Source organism: Heloderma suspectum, chromosome 14 (genome assembly GCF_057233095.1).
Source record: "Heloderma suspectum isolate Gila_16-S chromosome 14, 16-S_ref, whole genome shotgun sequence".
NCBI classification, from domain to species: domain Eukaryota; kingdom Metazoa; phylum Chordata; class Lepidosauria; order Squamata; family Helodermatidae; genus Heloderma; species Heloderma suspectum.
Window position 1 is genome coordinate 17,552,505 of NC_139471.1, and position 22,244 is coordinate 17,574,748.

The 22,244-nt window shown below is 45.9% G+C and overlaps 1 protein-coding gene across 1 annotated transcript in view; it reads right to left on the reverse strand.

Moving 5' to 3' along the window:
• BRINP1 (BMP/retinoic acid inducible neural specific 1) overlaps positions 1-22,244 on the reverse strand; it is a 65,052-nt gene that overhangs the window by 37,016 nt on the left and 5,792 nt on the right. Inside the window, exons 4-5 of the mRNA XM_084820773.1 lie at positions 21,181-21,371; positions 3,646-3,815 (exon numbers count right to left, since the gene is read on the reverse strand). Of these exons, the coding sequence (XP_084676899.1) occupies positions 3,646-3,815; positions 21,181-21,371 (361 nt within the window). The remainder of the gene's footprint in view (positions 1-3,645; positions 3,816-21,180; positions 21,372-22,244) is intronic.

The following is a 22,244-nucleotide window of genomic DNA, read 5'->3' on the forward strand; positions in this document are numbered from 1 at the left end:
TCTGGTTGCATTGTGGGCTCTTGTCGCTCATACGCCGGGGAGCCAGTGAAAAGACTCCCAAGTAAAGCCGGCAGCACAAAAGGCTGCACAGGAACAACAAACACTGTTCTACAAGCCCCCCTCTTTCCATAAACAAATGAACATCTCCATCTCAGTATGACTTCAGTCCCTGCTCTGGCCCTTTGCTGCATTTGTGCCTCCCCCCCCCCATCAGCGCTGCATGTGATCATTGCATATTATTCCGTATTTATTTATTTGTGTGTCTGTGCGTCTATAGCATTTATTTATTTATTTGTTTGTTTGTTTGTTACATTTATGTGTGTAGCATTTATGTATGTATGTATGTATGTATGTATGTATGTATTTGTTGCATTTAGTTGTGTGTGTGTGTGTGTATAGCATTTATTTATTTATTGCATTTATGTGTGTGTGTGTTTGTGTGTATATATATATATATATATATATAGAGAGAGAGAGAGAGAGAGAGCGCGCATCTGTCTGTCTGTCCGTCCGTCTGTCTATCTGTCTGTCTCATATATCTATCTATCTATATATATCTATATATCACATTTAGCTGTGTGTGTGTGTGTGTGTATGTGTGTGTATAGCTTGCTTGCTTGCTTGCTTATTTATTTATTTATTTATTTATTGCATTCATCCCCTGCCTTGTCCCTCCAAGTAACCCAAAGTGGCATACATAATCCACCTCCTCTCCATTTTATCCTCACAACAACAACCCTGCGAGATAGGTTGGTCTGAGAGGCTGTGAGTGGCCTAAAGTTACCCAGTGAGCTTCCATGGCTGAGGGAGTGGGGACTAGATCCTGGGTCTCCTGGGTCCCAGCCCAGCACTGGAACCACTACACCATGCTGTATACTCCGACATCTGTCAGATTAAAAGTGCGCTCGCTCTAAATAAAATGGGTGGCAGATCTGACATGGGCACAGGCTCGCATGCCTCCGTAACACTCAGGCTCGACTGCTGTAACAGTCTCTATGTGGGGCTTCTCTTGACAAGCATTTGGAGGTAGTGGAGCATGGTGGCTCCGATTTTGGTGGGGCTGTGTATCTGCTCTGGTTTGCAGTCAGAAGCAGCCAGAACTCTAAAGAAGCTATCCGAGGTGCTGAACTTAACTTGGGGATAGGGTTGGCACCTTGGATAGCTCATTTTCAAGTTCTGACTGGCTCTGACTGAAACCCAGAATGGTTTTACAGCCCCACCGAAATCGGAGCCAGCAGCCTGGAGCAGTCTGGAGTTGATCTGGAATTTTTCCAAGGAAAACTCAGGTTGATGTGTGCATGTGTGTGTGTTGGGGCAGAGACTCCGGCACTGTTGTCTTGGGGGGAGGGGCAGCAAGATTCCAAAAATATGGCAAGGGGATTTCCACTGCTGGTGACAATTCCTCATTTCTTACTTTTTCCCCATCACTTGTGACAATGGTGGAGCTCCTCAAAGCGGATACCACCCCTCCATCAAAATTTGAAAGAAGAACATGGGTACCTCTAGCCCAGTACTATTTACTCTGACTTCTCCAGAGGCTTAGACAGGGGTCTTTCCCCATCCTTCTACCTACCTGGAGATGCCAAGGACTGAACCTGGAACCTTTTGCAGGCAAAACATCTGCTCTGCCACTGAGCAATAGGCCCTGGACTTAATGACCCTGCTTGGTTTTGTACTTATTCTGCACAGTAAGTCAAGCACCTTGCCAGGGGTGAGACCCTCCTTCAGCTTATTTCTGCCTTTGCCCCTTGAAAGTATGAATATTTCTGAGGTCAAAGCGCATTCAGGACTTATCATTTCAGGATAAATAATTGCATAAACTGACCCTCCATCAGTTTGGACTGGATCTTCCCATGTACATAGGGATGTTAGAGAATTCTGCCACGGACTCCAATGAGGCCGTGGCGGAATTGACCACCCACGTCCGCCACCCCATGAAGTTGCCCCGGAATGGATCCTACCTGCCACCGGCCGGGTCCGGTCTGTCCGCTGCCATCCGCTGCCGGTCTGTGGAAGAAAATGGCGTCCGGCATCCACTATGCCATTTGCATCCCTGCTCTTTGCCATGATAGGCTACGTAAATATTTGCATAGCCTATCACAGCAAAGAGAAGGGACGCAAATGGTGTAGCGGATGCTGGACGCCATTTGCATCTGCAGACTGGCAGCGGGCAGAAGTCCGGCTGCGGATGGACCCAGCCGGTGGCTTCACGGACTTGCCGCAGAGCGGAGCCGGCCATGGAGGATTCCGGGGGGAGGGACGGATTGTTTCCCCGCTGTGGACCCCCCCAACCGGAATGGGGTAAGTGATCTGCTCATCCCTACATGATGTACAAGGTAGCTTTCTACAGAGAGACTCAAACCCACTTCCCATTTGGAATCAGTGTCAGGGGGATATACCATTTCAGTTTGTAGGTGAGGAGGTTACATGAAGGAATGCTTCCCCATTGGGTGGTGGGGGGTATCCCTGCAATGAGTAAGCTACCATGCCACAGATAAGACTAAGCTAGAGGCCTTTACAGTCTAGATATGAGCAGAAAGTGCCAGAGTATGTTTTTCTGAGAAAAATTCTGAGAATAAGGCCACGTTACAGGTCTTTTCCCCCAGAATCCCCTGGAATGATGCTACAGCAAGGGCATCGTGGGGGATGCAAAATGATACAATGGCCATGGCTGTATGCTCCCCCCCACAGTATCAGAGGCAGAATGTCTATGTACACCAGTGGCTGGGGAACATGGGCAGGAGGGTGCTGTTGCACTCATGTCCTGCTTGTGGGTTTCCCATGGGAAGCTGGTTGGCCACTGTGTGAACAGAATGCTGGACAAGGTGGACCCTTGATCTGATCCAGCCGAGCTCTTCTTATGTTCTTAACCAATGTTAGTCCTACTCCTACTGAGGGCAGGATGCTTGGTAACTGTTATTTCTACTAACTGCTTGGCTGGGGTTATGGAGTTTTCTCCATTGTCTGTTTTATTGCAAAACAGCCTCTACATACAGGGGATGCTGTTAATCAATAGTGATGTGCAACAGACTTTAGGTGTGAATGGATTAACCAGCTGTGTCAAACTGCAGAACTGACTAATACTCTACTGAGTTCCAGGCCCCATGTTTAATGTAAGCAAGAATTATGAGTTTCCTGTGGGTAGCTGGTTGGCCATTGAGTTCCTGGACTAAATGGACCTTGGGTCTGACCCAGCATGGTTCTTCTTATGTTCTTATGGCGGCTCTGCTGACATCTTAGTAAGAAAAGACAAACACTGTGCTTCCGCTAATGGTGACTCCCATCTCTGAGAAAGTATTGGAAAATTTCTCCTTGTCTCGAAAAATACAGGGAAATCCCTCCCATTCCCAATTTATTTGCACACAAACAGGATAGAAAATGTTGAGAGGCAATTTGAGCAGAGCTGTACCTCACAACACGGCAGTTTCCTGTATGTTGTGATTTAATGGAGGAGTGTATGAAGTGTGGAGGTTTACTCCTTCTGTTAAAATGGTTTTGGATCTGAAGCAGGTGAAAAAGGAGAATTTTGTTTCACTCAGGGTCAGGGAGGCCCCATCCTAGGACTGTTTCATTCCCAGCATCCGTATCCCATTTGAAGCTTTAGTTTCCTGGGTCTCAAGAGAATCCATGCAAACCAAGCTGTACCTTGATCGCTCCGGTAGAGATCTGGATCTCATGGAGACGTCTCATGGTTCCATCCCGGTCCACGAAATAGGAGGAGGCAAGCTGGTGGAGGGACTCAACACTTTGGGTAGCATTGCCTGACTTCCGGTCCAGTCGGCTTTTGTCCATGTACATGGTCAAAGCTTCCTCTCCTAGTATGGAAGAGAAGAAAAAAAAGGGGGAGGGAGAGAGAGAGAAATGAAATGACGTCATCACATTGACAAAATTGCTCAAACACGAAGTATGAAAAAGGATAGGAAGAGAGGACAGGTTGGAAAGCTTCAAGATTTGGGTCTCAGTGAAAATTAGCCATTTTACATCCTATCAGTCAGTGTCCTTTGAAACTGATTCAACAGAACCATTGTTTCCAGAACCAGGAGAAATCAAGGCTGATGGAGTAAATGCATATATCTAAAACAATTTAAAACTATCAGCCAGAGACAGTTAAGAGATTCATTATACTCTACCATATATGCCCAAGAGAAGAGGGCAGTTGTAACAGGCACGGGAAAGATGACAATGTCGGCACCAGGTGGGCCTCATCAGGGAGATTATTCCACAAATGGGGAGCCACCACCAAGAAGGACCTCTCCCTTGTTGCCACCCTCCAAGCCTCCCTTGGAGGAGGCTTCCAGAGGAGGGCCTTAGATGTAGAGCATAGCGTATGGGTCGGTTCATGCTGGGAGAGGTGTTCTGTCAGGTATTCTTCTTGGCACTATACAGCTCTTTGTCATAAATTAAGATAAATCCAACAACCAATAGCAAATTCAGAATAAGGCATAGAAAATCACACACACACACAGAGGGAGGGAGGGAGGGAGGGAGGGAGGGAGGGAGGGAGGGAGGGAGGGCACAAATCTGTATATTTTGTACTGATTTGGATAATTTCTTTTGCAAGATTATCCCATACTCTCTAACATTATACTGAAGGAAACAGAGACACTGTTACATATCTGGAAAACCCCTGATTTTATGCCAAGGATCACTGCTCAACATCCTTGCCCCCATATGCCACTCCCTGTAATACAGGTGGGTGGTGATAGGATTGTCCAAAACATGTTGGGGCTCAGATATTATTATTTTTTCAGCATCTGGAGTTCTTCCCCTTCTTCCTCTTTCCTTGTCTGTGGCACCATCTTATTTTCATTGCCAATGGCATTGTAGCAGTAGAAGCTGGTGGCTCCAATGTCAATGGGGTGATGAATCTGCACTGGGTGTCAGCCAGAATCAGTCAGGAGTGTAAAGGCAGCACCTTGGATAGCTCCTTTAGAGTTTTGACTGGTTCTGACTGAAACCCAGAGTGGATTCACTGCCCCATTGACATCAGAGCCACCAGCTTCCATTGGATTGTAGCCAAAACAGGCCCACTGAGAAACAAGAGGGAGGCTGAGAACCACAAGGTTGGCAAAAATACGAAACATTTTTTTACGGAGAGAGGGGGGAAAAAAAGTAAGGGGGGAAACTCCTCTAAAATGCTAAGTGCTCACAGAACTCTGAGTTGGGTGGTGGTGCTGATGGTGGAATGGAGTATCTTGAAAGAGGCATGGCTGGCTTCCAGAGCCCTGAACAGGAGCAACCCACACTGCAACATTTTGTTGCAGCCCCACTCATATAATTGAAGAATCTTGTCAGTGTGTCAGTCATGACTCTGAACTAACTTGTCCTAAACTGATTTCTCTGAAGCAGGGAATCTGTTTATCTGGACATTATATTCATTCATTCATTCATTCATTCATTCATTCACTCATTTTATTGCATTTCTATACTGCCTAATAGCCAAAGCTCTCTGGGCAGTTCACAACAATTAAAACCATAAAATACAACAGAAGATGCACTATAAAAGTTTAAAACCACAGTATAAAACAGAAGTAAAAACCAAAATAAAACCTAGCAGCAATATGAAGACTTAAAATACATTAACAGATTTAAAACAGAAAATGAAAGACTAAAATGCCTAGGAAAATAAGAGGGTCTTCATCTGGTGCCTGAAAGCGTACAATGTAGGCACCAGGTGAACCTCTTTGGGAAGCTTGTTCCACAACTGGGGTGCCACAGCAGAAAAGATCCTCTTCTTAATAGCCACCCGCCTCACTTCCTTTGGCAGGGGCTCCCGGAGAAGTACCGTTGAAGCCGATCTTAAGGTCCAGGCAGATGTATATGGGAAGAGACGATCCTTCAGGTTACCTAACCCCAAGCCATTTAGGGCTTTGAATGTTAATACCAGCATTTTGAATTGGGACCAGAGATGGACTGGCAGCCAATGCAGATGGAAAAGTACTGGTGCAATGTGGTCACGCTGGACAGCTGCAGCTGGCTAGAACAAGTGTGTATTCAGAGGTGCCAAAGATTTCTCAGAGAGGGAACCACCCAGACAGAGACTTCCACCAAGTGAGTGCTGCCACAGAAAAGCTCGTTTTCCCCCGTATTCCTACCCAATATGCCACACATGGGAGTTGAATACACAGATGCACCCCCTCACCTGGTCTTAAGGGACCGTCCAGTTAGTTTGGGAAGAGACACTTCTAAACTTCAGGGATTGTAAACTCAACCTGTTAAGGGACTTAACGGCGCAATCCTATGGGGATAGGTGGCCGCCCCTGAACTGATTCCCTCCGTGCTTCTCCTGCCCTGCATTTGCAGCTAGATCAGCCAGTTAGTTTGGAAGAGACATTTCTAAACTTCAGGGATTGTTAACTCAACCTGTTAAGGGACTTAATGGCGCAATCCTATGGGGATAGGCGGCCGCCCCTGAACTGATTCCTTCCGTGTTTCTCCTGCCCTGCATTTGCAGCTAGACAGCCAATTTTGGCTGTCTAGCTGCAGGAAGGAGGAGCGGGGGAGGAGGCTGCCAGATGACACATAGGATGTGTCATACCAGCATTTCCACCCTCCCCACCCTGGAACGCCTCCCGGAACGCCCCATTTTTGCCACTTTGCGCTCCTCTTCCAAGTGTGGAGCAGGGGGCTGTTGTGCACTGCCGGCGAGGCAGTGCAGAAGGTGGAGGGAGGTTGGTTCCTGGAAAACCAGATATCCTATGGCTGTCTAGCCGCTGACTAGCGGCCATAGGATTGTTCTCCATGTGTCATTATCAGAACTGTGAGCTGAGCCCAGAAATGGATCAGTTGCGACTGTGATTGGAACAGCAGAAGAGTCACATGGTTCAATGGGCTGGCCCATTTTCTGTGCAATAGCCTTCTGCTACCGTGCCTGTCCTTCACTGCTTTAAAAACCAAGAAGGTGTTTGTTATTTTGTTAAAAAGATATGCTAGAATAAGCAGAAGGGCATTTCCTTACAATGTGTCTACCGCAGATAGAAAATGGTGCCAATCAGCCTGGGACCTTAATATCCGTATGTGTGGATTAGAGGCACAATGCCCCCAACACCCCCTCTCACAACTCAGGGGCCTTCACTTCAACTGAGCTGGGATAGGGGGGCAAAGCTGGAAGAAAAGAAAATGTGAACAACTCATTTGGACAAAACATTGACAAGACATCCTGAAAACACTGACGGCAATTTACCAGACACCAGAAAAGAGATGGGACCTTTGATTTCCAACTCTAGCAGCTTGAAATATGTGTTGGAGGGGGTGTCAAGGACTGGAACACTAGTCCAGACATGGTGGTTGGGTCCTCTGATATAGACATTTGGAGACAAAGGGCAAAATCTAACATCAGTCCTTCTTACAGTGGACACAGTGAAATGAATCATAGAATAGTAGGGTTGGAAGGGGCCTACAAGGCCATTGAGTGCAATGAATGGGACTTAGGTTAGACATGACTAACTTAAATCCCATTCATTTCAATGGGTTTATGCTAAATAGAGCTTATGTTGGATTTTACCCAATGCCTCCACGAAAATGAAGAGTAAGATGAAGCAAAGCAGTCCTGGAACTTTGATGTCCCGAAAGAATGTTAAGTCTACACTGCATAAAGATTATGTTTTATTTATTTACATCCCACCTTTCTTCCATCATGGAAGTCAAGGTGGGGTACAAGACTGAGGGGAGATATGATAGTGCTGTTCAAGTACTTGAAAGGTTGTCGCAGAGAGGAAGGCCAGGATCTCTTCTCGATCAACCCAGAGTGCAGGACACGGAAGAATGGGCTCAAGTGACAGGAAGCCAGATTCCGGCTGAACATCAGGAGAAACTTCCTGACTGTTAGAGCAATACAACAATGGAACCTCTTACCTAGGAGGCAGTGGGCTCTCCTACACTGGAGGCATTCAGATGAAACTGGACAGCCACCTGTCGGGGATGCTTTGATTTAGATTCCTGCATTGAGGAGGGGGTTGGACTCAATGGTCTTATAGGCCCCTTCCAACCCTACTATTCTATGATTCTATGAAGGTGGAGTCCCCAGGGTGTCAACCATACAGGCACTGACCAGATCCAGACCTGCTCATCTTCAGTAAGGTGGCTGCATTTTGTGGCCTCAGACCAGGGGTACTCAGTCTGGTGCCCTCCAGTTGTGCTGGACCACAGCTCCTATAATTTCTATTGGCCCTGCTGGCTGGGGCTGATGAGAGTTGTAGTCCAAAAACATCTGGAAGGGCACCAGGTTGCTTACCCCTGCCTTAGTCTATACCCTGGGATTCTTCAGAACCATCATAGCAACCCATGGGAAAGGTTTTGCAGACTTATCTATCAAACCTTGGTTTAGGAGAAAGGGTGGGAGGGTTCCCCATCAGCTTCTTCCCCTCTGCCACAAAGGAAAACCTCTCAACTCCTAACAGCAGCTGACTGGAGAGAAGTGCTCCCCCTTATAGCCCTTTCTCTGTGCAGGGGGAAGCCCTCATTACTGATCAGCCGCTGATAGGAAATACAAGCTTTTACTGCCGGGCAGATGGGACAAGGCAGGGTGGGGCAAGGTGAGAAAGGGAGTGAGCTTATTTCTGAGTAAACAGGCAGAGCCTTGGTATTTGGGATGCCGTTTGAAGGTGCTGTTGAGTGATCCAGGCCTGCTCACTTCTGAGCAGACATTCAGAGATGTGTCCTGCTTATTTGTGAGTAGACATCCTTCTCACGCTTACTTCTGAGTTGGCATGCTTCCTACTATGAATTGGTAACAATGGAATTGGGGGGGTAAATTTTTTAAGACCTGCCCACTTTTGTGCCTCCCGAGAGCTTTTCTGAACTGTGGAAACTGGCCATCAGGATGAAAAAGGTTTGTCACCCCGGGCTACATCTACAGTACTGCTTTTTATCGGTATTGAAGTGTACTGATAACTGTTGGGGCACATTATGCATTCCTTATACTGCTTTTTCTAGCATTATTTCCCACTTTTTATTCTGAGTTATCCAAAATACCACAACAGATGTTATTGTGTGTGCCTGGTAGTCCAAATTATACTGCCATTGAACATAAAGGTTCCATTTGGATATGGATAGCATAGGCTATAGCCCTTTGATGAGACCTCTCCTTCATCAATTTGTCTGATCTAGGGACATTGGAGAAATCCTCAACAGCATAAATTCAGTTTGGATTTCTATGAATCCAACCCATGGATTCCATAGCAGACCAGGTTTTCCTGAGTCACGCAGATTTCGTGGACTTCGTGGACCCGTTCTTCTTCTTTTTTCCCCCCAACTTTCTGGAATTTTACGCAAATTTAGTTGTAGAAAAATATGTCACACACACACACAAATACACACACACACACAGGCTGAAAATGTGTTTTATTTATTGATATGTATGCTACAAGGTATAAATGCACAAGAAGGATATAGCGTCACCACGATGGGATCGTATGGACATGTATGTTACAAGGTATAAATGCGCAAGAGAGATAGAGCATCAGCATGATGGGATTGTATCGCTATTGCACAAGGTGTAGATCTGGTCCAGGTTTAGGAGCCTTTATGGACAAAGGTCACTCACTGCACAAAGGTTATATGTCATGAAAAACCTGTAACATTCTATGCAGTATAGTATTAATTTCCCTGTGTTTGCTATCTCCATGCATCCATCAGCTCTGTCTGTGTGTCTGTGTCTGTGTTATAAAAAATACACACAAAACACAACCCTCCTGTTATATTTATATTGAGACAACTATTGGGACTGCCTTGAAATCTCAAAAGTTAGCAATAACCCATTTAAAATGCCTTTTGCCTTCTGATTTGTTTTGAAGCAGCTGGACGCACGATTCAATCCATCAGTCGGTTCAATTTAACTTGTTTTCACCACGGTCCACAAGAAACAACTAAAATTGGAGGCAAACGTATATACAATAATAGAACATATATATATCTCAGATTTCAGGTACAGAAGTCCCTGAATAATAGAATATAATCCTTAGGGTGGATCTGGTTGAGAATAAATTCTATTCAGTTTCTCTAGTGTTTTGACAAAGTGAAAGGCAAAGCATCCCATTGTCTGTATAACATACTTGTCATTAGCAAATACTTAATTATGTGTTTGTAATGAGGAAGAGTAATCACAATGTGGTAACAGCAGAAGTAAAGAATGTTGTGCTAAAATTATTATTATTCAAATGTCGGCAGAACTAGGATGATGAATAGAAGATAATGTACCAGACCTTTAACTTCACTGCACCCACAAATACAGGGACTTACTTTATAGATAGAGCCCAGTCCGGTATCTTCCCTCTAAAACTGTCCTTGCGCTCATGTTTTGTTCCTGTTGCTGTAACTTGATGGGCATTTGTTTTTTTCTGATTAGATTAATGTTTTATTTTTTCTTTTAATTGTAACTTGCATTGACAACAACTGTTCAAAGACAGGCTCATAATCGCTGAACAAATGAAGAAATACAAATAGCATTAAATTGGGGTTGATCTGAAAGGTCTCCGCTGAGAACATTTGGCTGAAATTTGGTGGGGGTGGCACAGCAAAAGTGGGGGGCACCCCTTGCGAATTTTAGGAGGGTGAAATTTAGAGGGTTGAAACTTGCCACTGCTACCTGGAAACCCTCCTGCCAGTTGAGCAGTAAACATTTTCCTTTCCCAACAGCCCCTGGGAGCGATGCTGCATGACGACACAGTGTCACTCCCAGGGGCTTCTGGGAAAAGAAAATGGTGGCTACTGTTCAGTAGCCAACAGGAGCAGCTCTGGGCAGTGGCAGTGGGTTTCATCCCCATGACCAAATTTACCTCCCTGCAGTCATCCAAAATAACACCCGAGCTCAGATTTCCTGTCATCACCAGATAACCCAGACAATCAATATTACAAAAACAAAGAAGCAAACAAAGAACCCCCCCAAACACATAACAGCTAGGGAGAGTCTGGTGCAGTGGTTAGAGTGTTGGCCTGAGACTCAGGAGATCCAGGTTGAAGCCCCACTCGGCAATAAAGTTCACTGGGCCAGTCACTCACTCTCAGCCCTACCCTACCTCACAGGGTTGTTGTGAAGGTAAAATGGAGGAGGAGGAAGATCATGTAAGCCACCGTGGGTTCCTTGCAAGAGGAAAACAGTGTTGTTGTGAGGATAAAACAGGGGATTATGTATGGCACCGTGGGTTCCTTGAAGGCAAAATAGGGGAAATAAATGTAATGAGAAAGAAAGAGAGAGAGAGAGAGAGAGAGAGAGAGAGAAAGAAAGAAAGAAAGAAAGAAAGAAATTCATAAACTATCAATTTGCTCACTCTCCCAAAGCCTTCTAGAAAAGCTGTGTCTTCGCCAAGAAATAGAAAAATAAGCAGTGAAGGGGCTGTTGCTGCAATTTAGCCTCCACTCCCAGATCTATAGAAGTTACATTTCTGCCTGGGTTGTATGAATTGATCTCGTCTCTAGCACATCAGGGGTGTCGAACCTCCAGCCTGCAGGCCAAATCCAGCCTGCCTGAGTTCCAGGTCTGGGCCTCAGGGATTCCACAGATTAGGTTCCCAATTGATGCCCTGGGAATGCATGCATTCAAGTAGGAGGTTTGAACTGCTGATATATAGTCAAGAGATGTAACAAAGAAAAGATGGAGGGGGATTTTCAGTGATGTATAGTGTGTGTGTGCGCGTGTGTGCACGCGCGTTACATGGAGGTTACTGGTATGTAAACAGGGGTGTTAAAATTGGAAGTGTGCCCCCATTTTCACCTGCAAACCCCTTGGCAGGTGTGGATGAGGAAGGGGGAAAGAGCAGTGCATCGTCAGGGGGAAAAGCCAGCAACAGCCATCAAGGAGGGTTAACAGAGTTTGGCTGCATTATTAAGTCCTAATTTCTCATTTATTAAGGGGGCGCAATGTTCAAAGTCATCTTCCCTTCAGGGTATTCCCTGCAAATTAGCTCTCAGCTCTGCCCACTCCATCCTGAAGCACACACATTCCCAGAAATAGCCCGCTGCCATCTCTTTTGTGGGAAAGAAGAAGAAGAAGAAGAAGAAGAAGAAGAAGAAGAAGAAGAAGAGGAAAAAAAAAAAGGAGAGAGAAGGACAGGCGTTTTCTTTGGGTCAGGCAGAGGGGGCATTTGTAGGATGGACTTAGGCTAGGAGGGCTTCAGCGATAGGGGGGCATCCTAAAGTGGTGACAGTAGCACCCCCCTTTGAAATGCAAGTAGCAGCTGTGGAGAGGTGTTTTTTATCAGGCGATGCCAGGAAGAAAAGAGCTACCCCCCACCCTTGGTCTCAAGGTTAGGAACACAGGAAGTTGCCTTATACAGCCTTATATAAAATAAGCCAAAGGGGGGGTGTATTTATGTATGTATGTATGTATGTATGTATGTATTTATGTATTTATGTATTTATTTATGTATTCATTCATTCATTCATTCATTCATTTAAATGGTCCATCTAGCCTAGTATTGACATTGACTGGCAGCTGCTCTCCAGGGCTTCAGGCAGGCGATCGACCTGGGGATCGAACCTACATGCAACACAAGTCCTCTACTACTGAGATACAGCCCTTCCCAGCTCCTCAAGTTCTCCCATGGCTGCCATCTACATAACAACAAAAAGTACGTGCTAATTGCAATCAATGCCACATCTAGTATGGCTCTTAACTCGTTTTCAGTGGCTAGAGGTTTGGAGGCCCAGAAGAGCAAAAAAAGAAGAAAAAAAGGTGGGTGGGTTAAAAAAAAAAAAAAGCACATTTCCCCCGCAAGCCTTTTTTTTTTTGTCTTCGGGAAGGGGGGGTGCCCTCCACCTTTTCCACCACCACCCCAGGCCTTTACATTCCTATCAGAGGTTCTTCCCTTGCCTTCAGAGGGTAAATAGGGAGTAACTGGAGATAATATTAGGGATGTCAGAGGAATCCATAGGGGGGGGGGTGAAGTTTGCCAAGCTTTCATCAGCTCAGCCTCCCATACTTCAGCTCATTTCCCCATGAGCTGGCCCAATTTGATCTGTATCGAGTCAAGCTAGTTCGTGGATTTTCTGGGGGCTTTGTTCCCAGAAATAGACATTTGTGCAAATTGCGGCAGCAGTTTGCATCATTTACACAAATTCCGGCTGGGATTTGCATAATCTGTGCAGATCGCAACTGTAATTTGCACAAATCACACAGACTGCAGTCAAAACTTGAGCAAATTATGCAAATTCCGACTGCAATTTGCACAAATTTCTATTTACACATCATCATCATCATGAAAAAAGTCCCCGGATTTCAGGAAAAAAAACTGCAGCTTTGCTTGCAAATGCAAGCTGAGTCCGGGGCACCATGGAAATCCAGCAAGCCTCAAAAGGGCTGGATTTCCCAGCGTTGGTCACCCCAAGATAATGTAGTTCCTTGTGGTGGTGCATAATCACACACACTCCTTTAACTGCTGATTAAGCTTGTATCCCACTACTCATTCCACTGGAGGCCTGCTGCATTGTGAAGTGATAACATCCATGTGCCAAGCAGCCATCACAGATCTAACACCACAGAGAGCATTGTCATGTCACATTATATTTCCTCAAATTGAAGAGTCCAGTGCAGACACTTCAGACATCCGGCTGACTTCTACATATGTAGAAGGCAGCGGGAGAGCCCTGCCATGGTACAGACATTGCACCACAGACTGCAGCTAGAGAATATCATTTTTTTTCCCTTTAAACAAAGAAAGAAGGAAAAAATCCCCCCTGCAAATAGACAGCTAATGCAGAAGGATGAAAGGATGGATGGACGGTTCTATTTCAGGCCATGCCAGGGCTGAGCAAGACATCAGGAGCCAATCAGTTCTGTGCTGAAAAATTATCCCATATATATATATATATATGTGTGTGTGTGTGTGTATGTATATGTGTATCTGTGTGTGTATATGTATGTATGTATGTGTGTGTGTGTGTATGTGTGTGTGTGTATATATATATATATATATATATATATATATATATATTCCTGACTATTGTTGTTCAATATGATAGAAAAGAAATAGCTTTGGACAGAAATTCAAAGGAGAAGAAATCTCAGAGACATTTTCATGGGTTTGGTTCAGGGTGCCCCAGGAATGGATGTAAGTGTCCCGTCTTTCATTGTGCAATAACCTCTCTGGCAGCAGCTTGTAGCCTCCTTGGTTTCCTGAACTTCCTGCCCAGGGAAAGACATTGTGAGGCAATTCCTGCAATAGAGTTTGTTTTTGTTTTGCTTTTCTGTTTGTTTGTTTTCCAGATCAGGCAGCCTGGGAGACTGCAGAGCAATGAAGAGATGTCTGACAGAACGAACGAAAAACACACGCACACACACAGTACCGTCAGCCACTTCGCAGTGATTAGGCAAGGTCAAAAAAAACTTCACCCAAATAAATTCAAAATAATTTGTAAAATGCCCTGAGAATGAGGCAGAACAATGGGAGCCTCATTCACGGGCGAAGGAAAGTCTTAGGAAACTGGAGGTCAGGTTTTGGCACAGCATGATCACCACATCTTCCCTGGAGCACTAAACACTGTCCCCACCCCTCCCACCCACTGTAGGGCTTGCAGCAGGGAAGGAATGGTGTTATCAGCACCTGCATCAAAGAGAACACGATGTATCCAGAATCAACCCTCAGAAATTTAACAGTCGGAAGACCCTGGGGAAGGTGCTGAACCATGAAGAATGACAACTGGAGCCGAGTTCAAAATTTCAGAGAAGACATCTTCCCTTAAAGAAAGAAAGAAAGAAAGAAAGAAAGAAAGAAAGAAAGAAAGAAAGAAAAGGCCTGATTTTTTTTCCTGCCCCCCCCTGCCCTAGAAATGAAAGGCCACTTTATAGACTTCCCCCAAATTTTCTTCACCGTCATTTTTTGAGTTGCCTGCATTCCCTCGCTCCTTAACAATCATTATTTATTGCGTTACTATTAGTGCTGTGCTGAAACTTTCTCCCACATTTTTCGACCATTCTCATTCAATTTGACAGAAAAGAGATTGCTTTCGAAAAGAAATTCAAAGGAGGAGACGTTTCGGAGAAATTCTCATGGGATGGGTCTGCTTAGCATAGTTGTGAAGTGGCTGAGGAGTGTGCATGAGTGCCCTGCCCTGCCTTTCCTTGTACAGTCATCTCTGGCAGCCTGTAGCATCCTTGGCTTCCCACACTTCAAGTTAGAGCCATCATGAAGAAGACATCCCGAAGTGATTCCTCTCATGGAGTTTTTGTTGTTGTTGTTGTTTTTCAGTTCAGGAAGTGCAGGTGGTCTGGGAGGCTGCAGAGCAATGGGGCGATGTACAACAGAGAGAGAAAACACACACGGCACCCTCGGCCACCTCGCGGTGATAAGGGAAGCTCAGAAATGCCACCATAAGAAATTCAAAACCCTGCCTCAGAAAAGTGGAAGCCTCACCATGGTGGATGCTGTTGCCACCCACAGAAGCAGTGCAGTACACCAAAGCCCCCGAGGAAAAATGAAAGAAGCTGCAACCCCTGCCAATGGTGAGCCCTACCTGTGAGAAACTGTGGGAGAGTTTCTCCTCCCCCGGGAGAAATGCGGTGAAATTGTCCCCCCAGATTCTCTGCCCACAAACAGGCCGGAGAATGTTGAGTGGCTGTTTGCTCACAGCTCTAATTTCTATACCGTCCCATAGCTGGGGCTCTCTGGGCAGTTTACAATGGCCTGGAATGATGCTAGGGATGGAGTATTATGGAGGATGCAAAATGGGAACAAGGCTGCCAACGCAGTTGATGCTATTGCTATTTGCAGTGGCAGCGCAAAACAACAACAACAACAAACTGGGGGGAGGAGAAGCTGATGAGGGGTCAGGATCACAGACCATGACACCAGTTCAAGCCCAGCCCCTCTGCCTGTTTTCCTGATTGTGAATTTTGCAGAGAGTTTTTAATGTAAGTGAAAAATGGCACTCCTGCAGGCTGTTCTACCACCTCAGCCTTCCACTCTCTCATTCTGCTGCTGGATGTGTAAACCAGGCCTGACCTGGTTTTAAAAGAGGATCAAACTAGGGATGTACAGATTCTGTAAAATCCATCCCGTATGCATTTCACAGATCGCCAGGTGCCTTTTGTTCCATTGCCCGCTCCTTGACGGAACCGGAGTTTTCTCACTTTCCCGCATTTGTGCAAATTCACATTTGTGCATTTCTGCAAGTACAGATTTGCGCAAATTCACATTTGTGCAAATCCGCACTTGCAGAAATGCACAAATCTCCCCCCGCAAAATGTGCATACCCCCGCGAACTGTGCCCTTATGTGCTTTAGCCTGTGGGGGAAACACACACTTTCAGCCAGTGTGTGCATGTGTGTGTGTGTGTGTGTGTGTGTGTGAGACGTATTTGTCTACAATTAAATTTGCGTAAAATTCCAGAAAGGTTTTTTTTTTTAAAGGGCCAGAAGTCCACGAAATCCGCGCGACTCAGGAAAACCTGGTCTGCTGTGGAATCCATGGGTTGGATTCATAGAAATCCAAACTCAATTGATGCTGTTGTGGTTTTCTCCGACATCCCTAGATCAGACAAATTGATGAAGGACAGGTCTCATCAAAGGGCTATACACTATGATATACATATCCAAATGGAACCTTTATGTTCAATGGCAGTATAATTTGGACTACCAGGGTCTGGGGGCAAACAACACGAGGCAGCTATTGTCACCAGGCATAGTGTGACCACTTCCTCTTGTGGAAGGTCTCTTCCTGTCATGGCAGGCAGATCTTGAATCCATCCTAAGAAATATGCTCTTTCTTCTTTAGAACTCCCCCCCCCATCTGTGGAGTCAGAAGAATGGGCTGAGAGACTACCGAGCCCTAGAGAGCATCAGCACCAAAAGGTGCAGGCATAGGCAGCTTCCTGTCAGCGAAGGACAGAATTGAGGGCCCAAAGAAACCAGACTCCTCAGGAGTAAAAGGGCTCCTCAGAAGTAGGAGGGCTCTTCAAGAGAAAGGGACTTTTCAGGAACACGGAGCCAGGAGGACTGGGCTACGTGTTTGCAGATATGCCTCGGCTGGGCTCTGGAAGACGAGGCTACATAACGCTCCAGTTCCCATCTCCCCCCTACTGCTGGGATAACTCTGGTCCTATGCTCTATGTAATCTATCTTATTGGTGAGCTGCCAGTGTTCCTGGCCACTGGCTACCAGCTTTACCCTGTTCTCGAGATTGCCCCTACCCCTTGGCTTTCTCCACCATGTTTGACCTTGGTTTTGCACAAGGAACCTGCTAATGGATCACACTCTCCATTGGATTGCCCTTTCAGGTTTGATCTTGGCCTCTCTTCTGGACTGGAACTCTGTATTTCTGCTGGCTCTGCCACCCAGGTCAGCCTGAGACCTCCCATTCCTGACCAGTCTGTGCTGTCCTCTGACTTCGCTTCCCCGCTGCATTTGCACTGGAGGTCAGCCTTGAGCCAAGCTCATGCAAGACAATATTAAACCTCACTGTCACTATTTTTTATTGCTTCATCTGCCCTGGGGCACAGAAAACAGGTCAAAGCTGTCAAGCCCTGACTCAAATCAAAGCTCTAATGGTACATGACTGTGGTGGTCCCATCTGTTACGTGGAGGTCACTGCTGAATTCCTTAAACACTGGGTGTAAGGGAGCAATTGAAAGGGTGGATGAGAGGTGCTTCACCCTTCCCCATCTGTGCTTTTCACCCTACCGCCCATTGCCTTTAGAAATATAACCTACATCTTAAAGTCTCAGGGGGTCATCTTATGGCCCATGCAGTGCAATTACAAGCCAGAAGAGAACTCTCATAAAAGGCCAGCGTTTTACTCCTGAGCATTCTCTGCAAAAGCTCCTAAAACATCAGGAGTGATCCAACACGTAAAGCCTGACCTGCAGTGTGAGGTGGTACAGCCTTCACACGGGTTTCCGCTAGGCCTATGACACAAGACAGAAAGGAGAGTGCCTTTATTTAGGTACCAATCAGCACTAAGAAAATGGCCCCTGATGTGCCTAGCAGCATGATGATTTTCAAGCGGGGTAAACACATTTTTGCGTTATTCTAATGAGACGGAGAAGCTATGGGCTGTCAAGAGATGGCTGGTTGTATATCTTGGGTGGGTTGTGGGGGGAGCCTGTAATCTCCAAATGGGAAAATACTTCTGCTCATGAACAATGCATGCTCCCAAGGGGGTCTGTTTGCATCATCTTCCTCTTTACTACCACCAAGACGAATCTTTCAGTCCTCTCGCACCATTCCCTTGGCAGCTTTTCCTTCCCCATGCTTCCTGCACTGGGAGCTGACGGAACGCTTAGAACCTCCGTCCATCGCCAGCTCCCATTACAAGCCTGTGCATATTTTAAAGTGTTGTGTCATAAAAACAGGAGCATGAGCGAGCCACGGTGAATAATTCACCATCGTGCCTGGGCAAAATTAAAAATATATTTCACAGTCAAAAGGGTCTGTGTTATTTGCAGTTTCTAAGGTGCCGAGAAAGAAAACAGTCTGTTGGTAGGAGGTGAGCAAATGGAGAAGAAAACCCAATTTGCTTCCTCAGCTAACGTCCCCCCATGGCATGTCAGATCAAGGCACACAGCTTGATCCACTGGCTGTTTGCCCCAAGTAAGCCCCCTCCATTGTGTTCAATGGATCCTTCTCCCAAGGAAGTGTACACTGGATTGTGGACTTAATTTGGGAAACAGTGTTTCGGTTCACACTGTGCTGTGGAAATTATGCTTTAGGCCAGCCTTAGGGATGGGTGAGCTGGGTGCTTCCCCAGGGTGACAAGCTGAAGGGGGCACCAAGTTGAGCTTAGGGATGTTGTGGGATTCTGAGAGGGGGGTGGAGTCTGGTGGACTCCCTGCCACTTGGCCTCCCAAACCCCACTTGCTGTCCTGCCACCCGCCCCAGCTCGCCATGCTGTGCTGCCTGGCTGCCTGGCTGCCTGTGCTGCTGTGCTGCCCACCCCCACGATAAGCCACCATCTTCCCCCCCCCCAGTGGCACCTTGGGGTTTTCCGTAAAAGTAGTTTTGCATAAACAGCCCCTTTACGGCCATCATTTACGCAAAATTACTTTTACAGAAAACCCCAAGCTGCCATTTTTTTCTCAAAATGGTGGCTTGGCGAGGGGATGGGGGGGCACTAGGCACTCGCCGGGGTCTCAGCTGGTTGTTCAGTGGCTCACAGAGCACAGCAAGCAGGGACAGGCAGCAGCAGTTCAGTGAGCGCCCAGTGGGGACAGACGGAGGTGAGTCCATCCATCCCTAGTTGAGCTTGGTGACTCAGTGTTTCTTAAGGGTCATCTCTGCACTAGCCTAGGCCAAGGAAAGCACTAAGTGTCCTTAACCATTTTTTTCTTTTCAAACTTCTACAGGTCATTTGCGTATTAAGTATAAAAATGATCTTCCATCAATTCGTATCCCCTCCCCCCATTTCCAGTTTAATGTAATTACTTCTATATAGAAATGAGCAGAACATAACTTTACTTTGAGACAACATTACCAAGCAGAACATCATGAGAACTGCAGCCCTTCATGAATGGATAGTGGTATTGCTAGGGGGATCATTGGTGAGTGGAGGGCATTCTGTATATGCTCAGAAGCACTGAAATCTCCAGTCAGCTTTCACATAGAACAAAATATTCATTTATTTTACAGATGCATATCCCGTTTTTTAGGAAGTTAAAACAAAGTGGCTTACAAAATATCTAAAAAGCAATTTAAAAATAACCAGGAAATATTGAGAAAATAAATACTAAGTCAGCACAACTTCAAAAATAAGAAAAGGAGTCTGCACACATAAAAGGCTAATCATAAAATGTCACCTTCAACAACAACAACAACAACAACAGAACATATTCTCAAGGCATGTATAAAGGTGCAAAGAGAAGGGGCTTGCTGCACTTTCCCTGGGATGGAATTCTACAGTCAAGGTGCTGCTGCAGAAAAGGCCCTTCCTTTGGTGATTTAATTGGAAAATTGAAATTAATTGAATTAATTTAATTGAAAGCCCAATTTGGCAGACTTATCCCATAATTTGTATAGACAAATTCATGGAAGGTAAATCTCTTAATGGCTATTACCCATCATTGCTAAATTGAACCTCCAGGTGTAGAGGCAGTCTGCTTCTGAACACCACTCACTGAGAGGCAACAGTGGCTGAGAGCTCTTGCACTGATGCCCTGCTTGTGGGTTTCCCTGAAGCATCTTATTGGTCCAGCATGCCATAGGGAAATAGGATGCTAGACTATGACTTAGCTTCCAGGACCCCCATCTCTGTTGCTTTTCCTCTGGACATGCCTGAGCTTGTTGAATACCTACTTAAACTGCAGTGCCTTTTTTCTTGTCAGAGTTCTGTAATGGTTACCAAAAGAAGCTTCCATACAGTGTTTTACAGGTAATCAGTGCTGCTACTCAGAGCACAACACATGATCCACACAGACAGGATGTTGATCCCAGCTAGTCCAGGCAAGCTAGCAAGAGCAACACAGGGAACACAAATATTGCCACACCAAAACAACAATACCTCTAAACCCCAGCAACAGAAAGTAATATTTCTTATTGCTTCCTGTTCCACTTCCTGGTTTGGTAATACCACTCCTACTTAACGCTAACCAATATTTGAAATCATTCTGTGACATTAGAGCAGTTCAGCCAGTAGCAGGGGAAAATGCTGGGGAGTGACAGGAGATAGCCACTTTTAAAAGCCTATAAAATACACAACACAACTGCCAACCCAAGCCCAGAGTTTGAATAGTACAGTGAATCCCCCATGCTACCATTTTATGAGCTGTTAGAATATTTGTGACCATTCCACGACATCAGGGCCATTAATCCCATCACATGGGACACATGGGTTCCAGGATATACATAAGGAGACTGGTAACCCACGCTCCGGGAGAGAGCGCAGGACAGGAAGGCCTGGCGTGCTATGGTCCATGGGGTCACGAAGAGTCGGACACGACTGAACGACTGAACAACAACAACAACCCAAACCCAGGCTGTCAAGGAACTGGAATAGTCCAAAGTTCTCCCCACCTCTGCTTCTTCTGAGCTTGTAGGGGACATTTATGAACATCCCATGACATCAGAGCATTTCAGCCAATCCCATGGGATGCTTGAGTTGCAAGAGCTGTTTTTAAGATTCTGATAGTTATGAAGAAATGGCCAACTCAAGTCCAGACTGAGCATCAGAGATTTGGAGCATTATGATGCCTTCCCCACATCACCATCCCATGCCCCCCAATCCTTGTGAAACAGGAACTGACTCAGCTGCCACCTACCTCCCAAGGTGGCAGAGATGAGTATGTGTGTGCCGTACTTTTTGATGATGGTATCAATGAACTGTTGTGTCGTGGGCCTCCTCCCCAGCAGACGTATACTCCTCTGGAACTCAGGCATCAGGGGGACAGGGTTGCGGAGCAGGTCTCTCCGCTCAATGGCTGTGTTCCTCACCTTCCAACGGGCAAACTCCCTAAGCAACAACAAAGGAACACAACACAGGTGAGGTTCCAAGTCCAGGTGGGAAAGGCAGACCACCAAGGAAAGGGTTAGTGGGGGAAAATGGGGGGGGGGTACTGTGCAACACCCCACCCCACCCCAAGATACACTGGCAAATTTCCACAGCTAAACCTAAGTGGTGTAGGGTGGGAGGAAGGGGAGCAAAAGAGGGAAAGGAGAAGACGGAAAGGAAAGATATTATTTCAATATACATGGATTCATACCATAGTCATCAGGTCTGTCCTAGATATATGGAGGGAGCCATTCACTTGGCAATACGTAACTGAGTATCACAAAACAAGTGTAATGCTAGGCCAGACCAATGGTCCATCAGAATTATTTGTCCCAAGACTGGAGAATTTTCCTGAGCTATTGCTCCATTTCTGGAACTCAGGAAACAGCCTCCCCAGCCGAACCTCGGTTCGTAGCTTGTTTTGAACATCATCCTTGATCATTGGCCACACTAGATACAGATGATGGGAGCTGTAGTACAACACAGCTAGGGGGCACCAGTTTGGGAAAGGCTGGACTATCCCATTCCACTGGAGATTTAACGGATAGCCTTGGAGGGCATTTTCACAGATGTATCTGAGCTGAGATTGGCATCCAGGATGTGGATGAGATATAAGATGGGCAAAATCTCATTTCAAATTATGAACCAGCAAAGGACATCTCAAGCAAACGATGCTCGATTTGTAATACCTCCAACCATCATGAGCTGGGCAGATTCATATCCCAAATCTGTTAATTATTAGTTACAATGACATGACTACTACTGACAACGGGAAGACAGACAGGTGTCACAAGTAAATTCACAAACAGGTTGTGATAGTGGTATCAGTCCCAG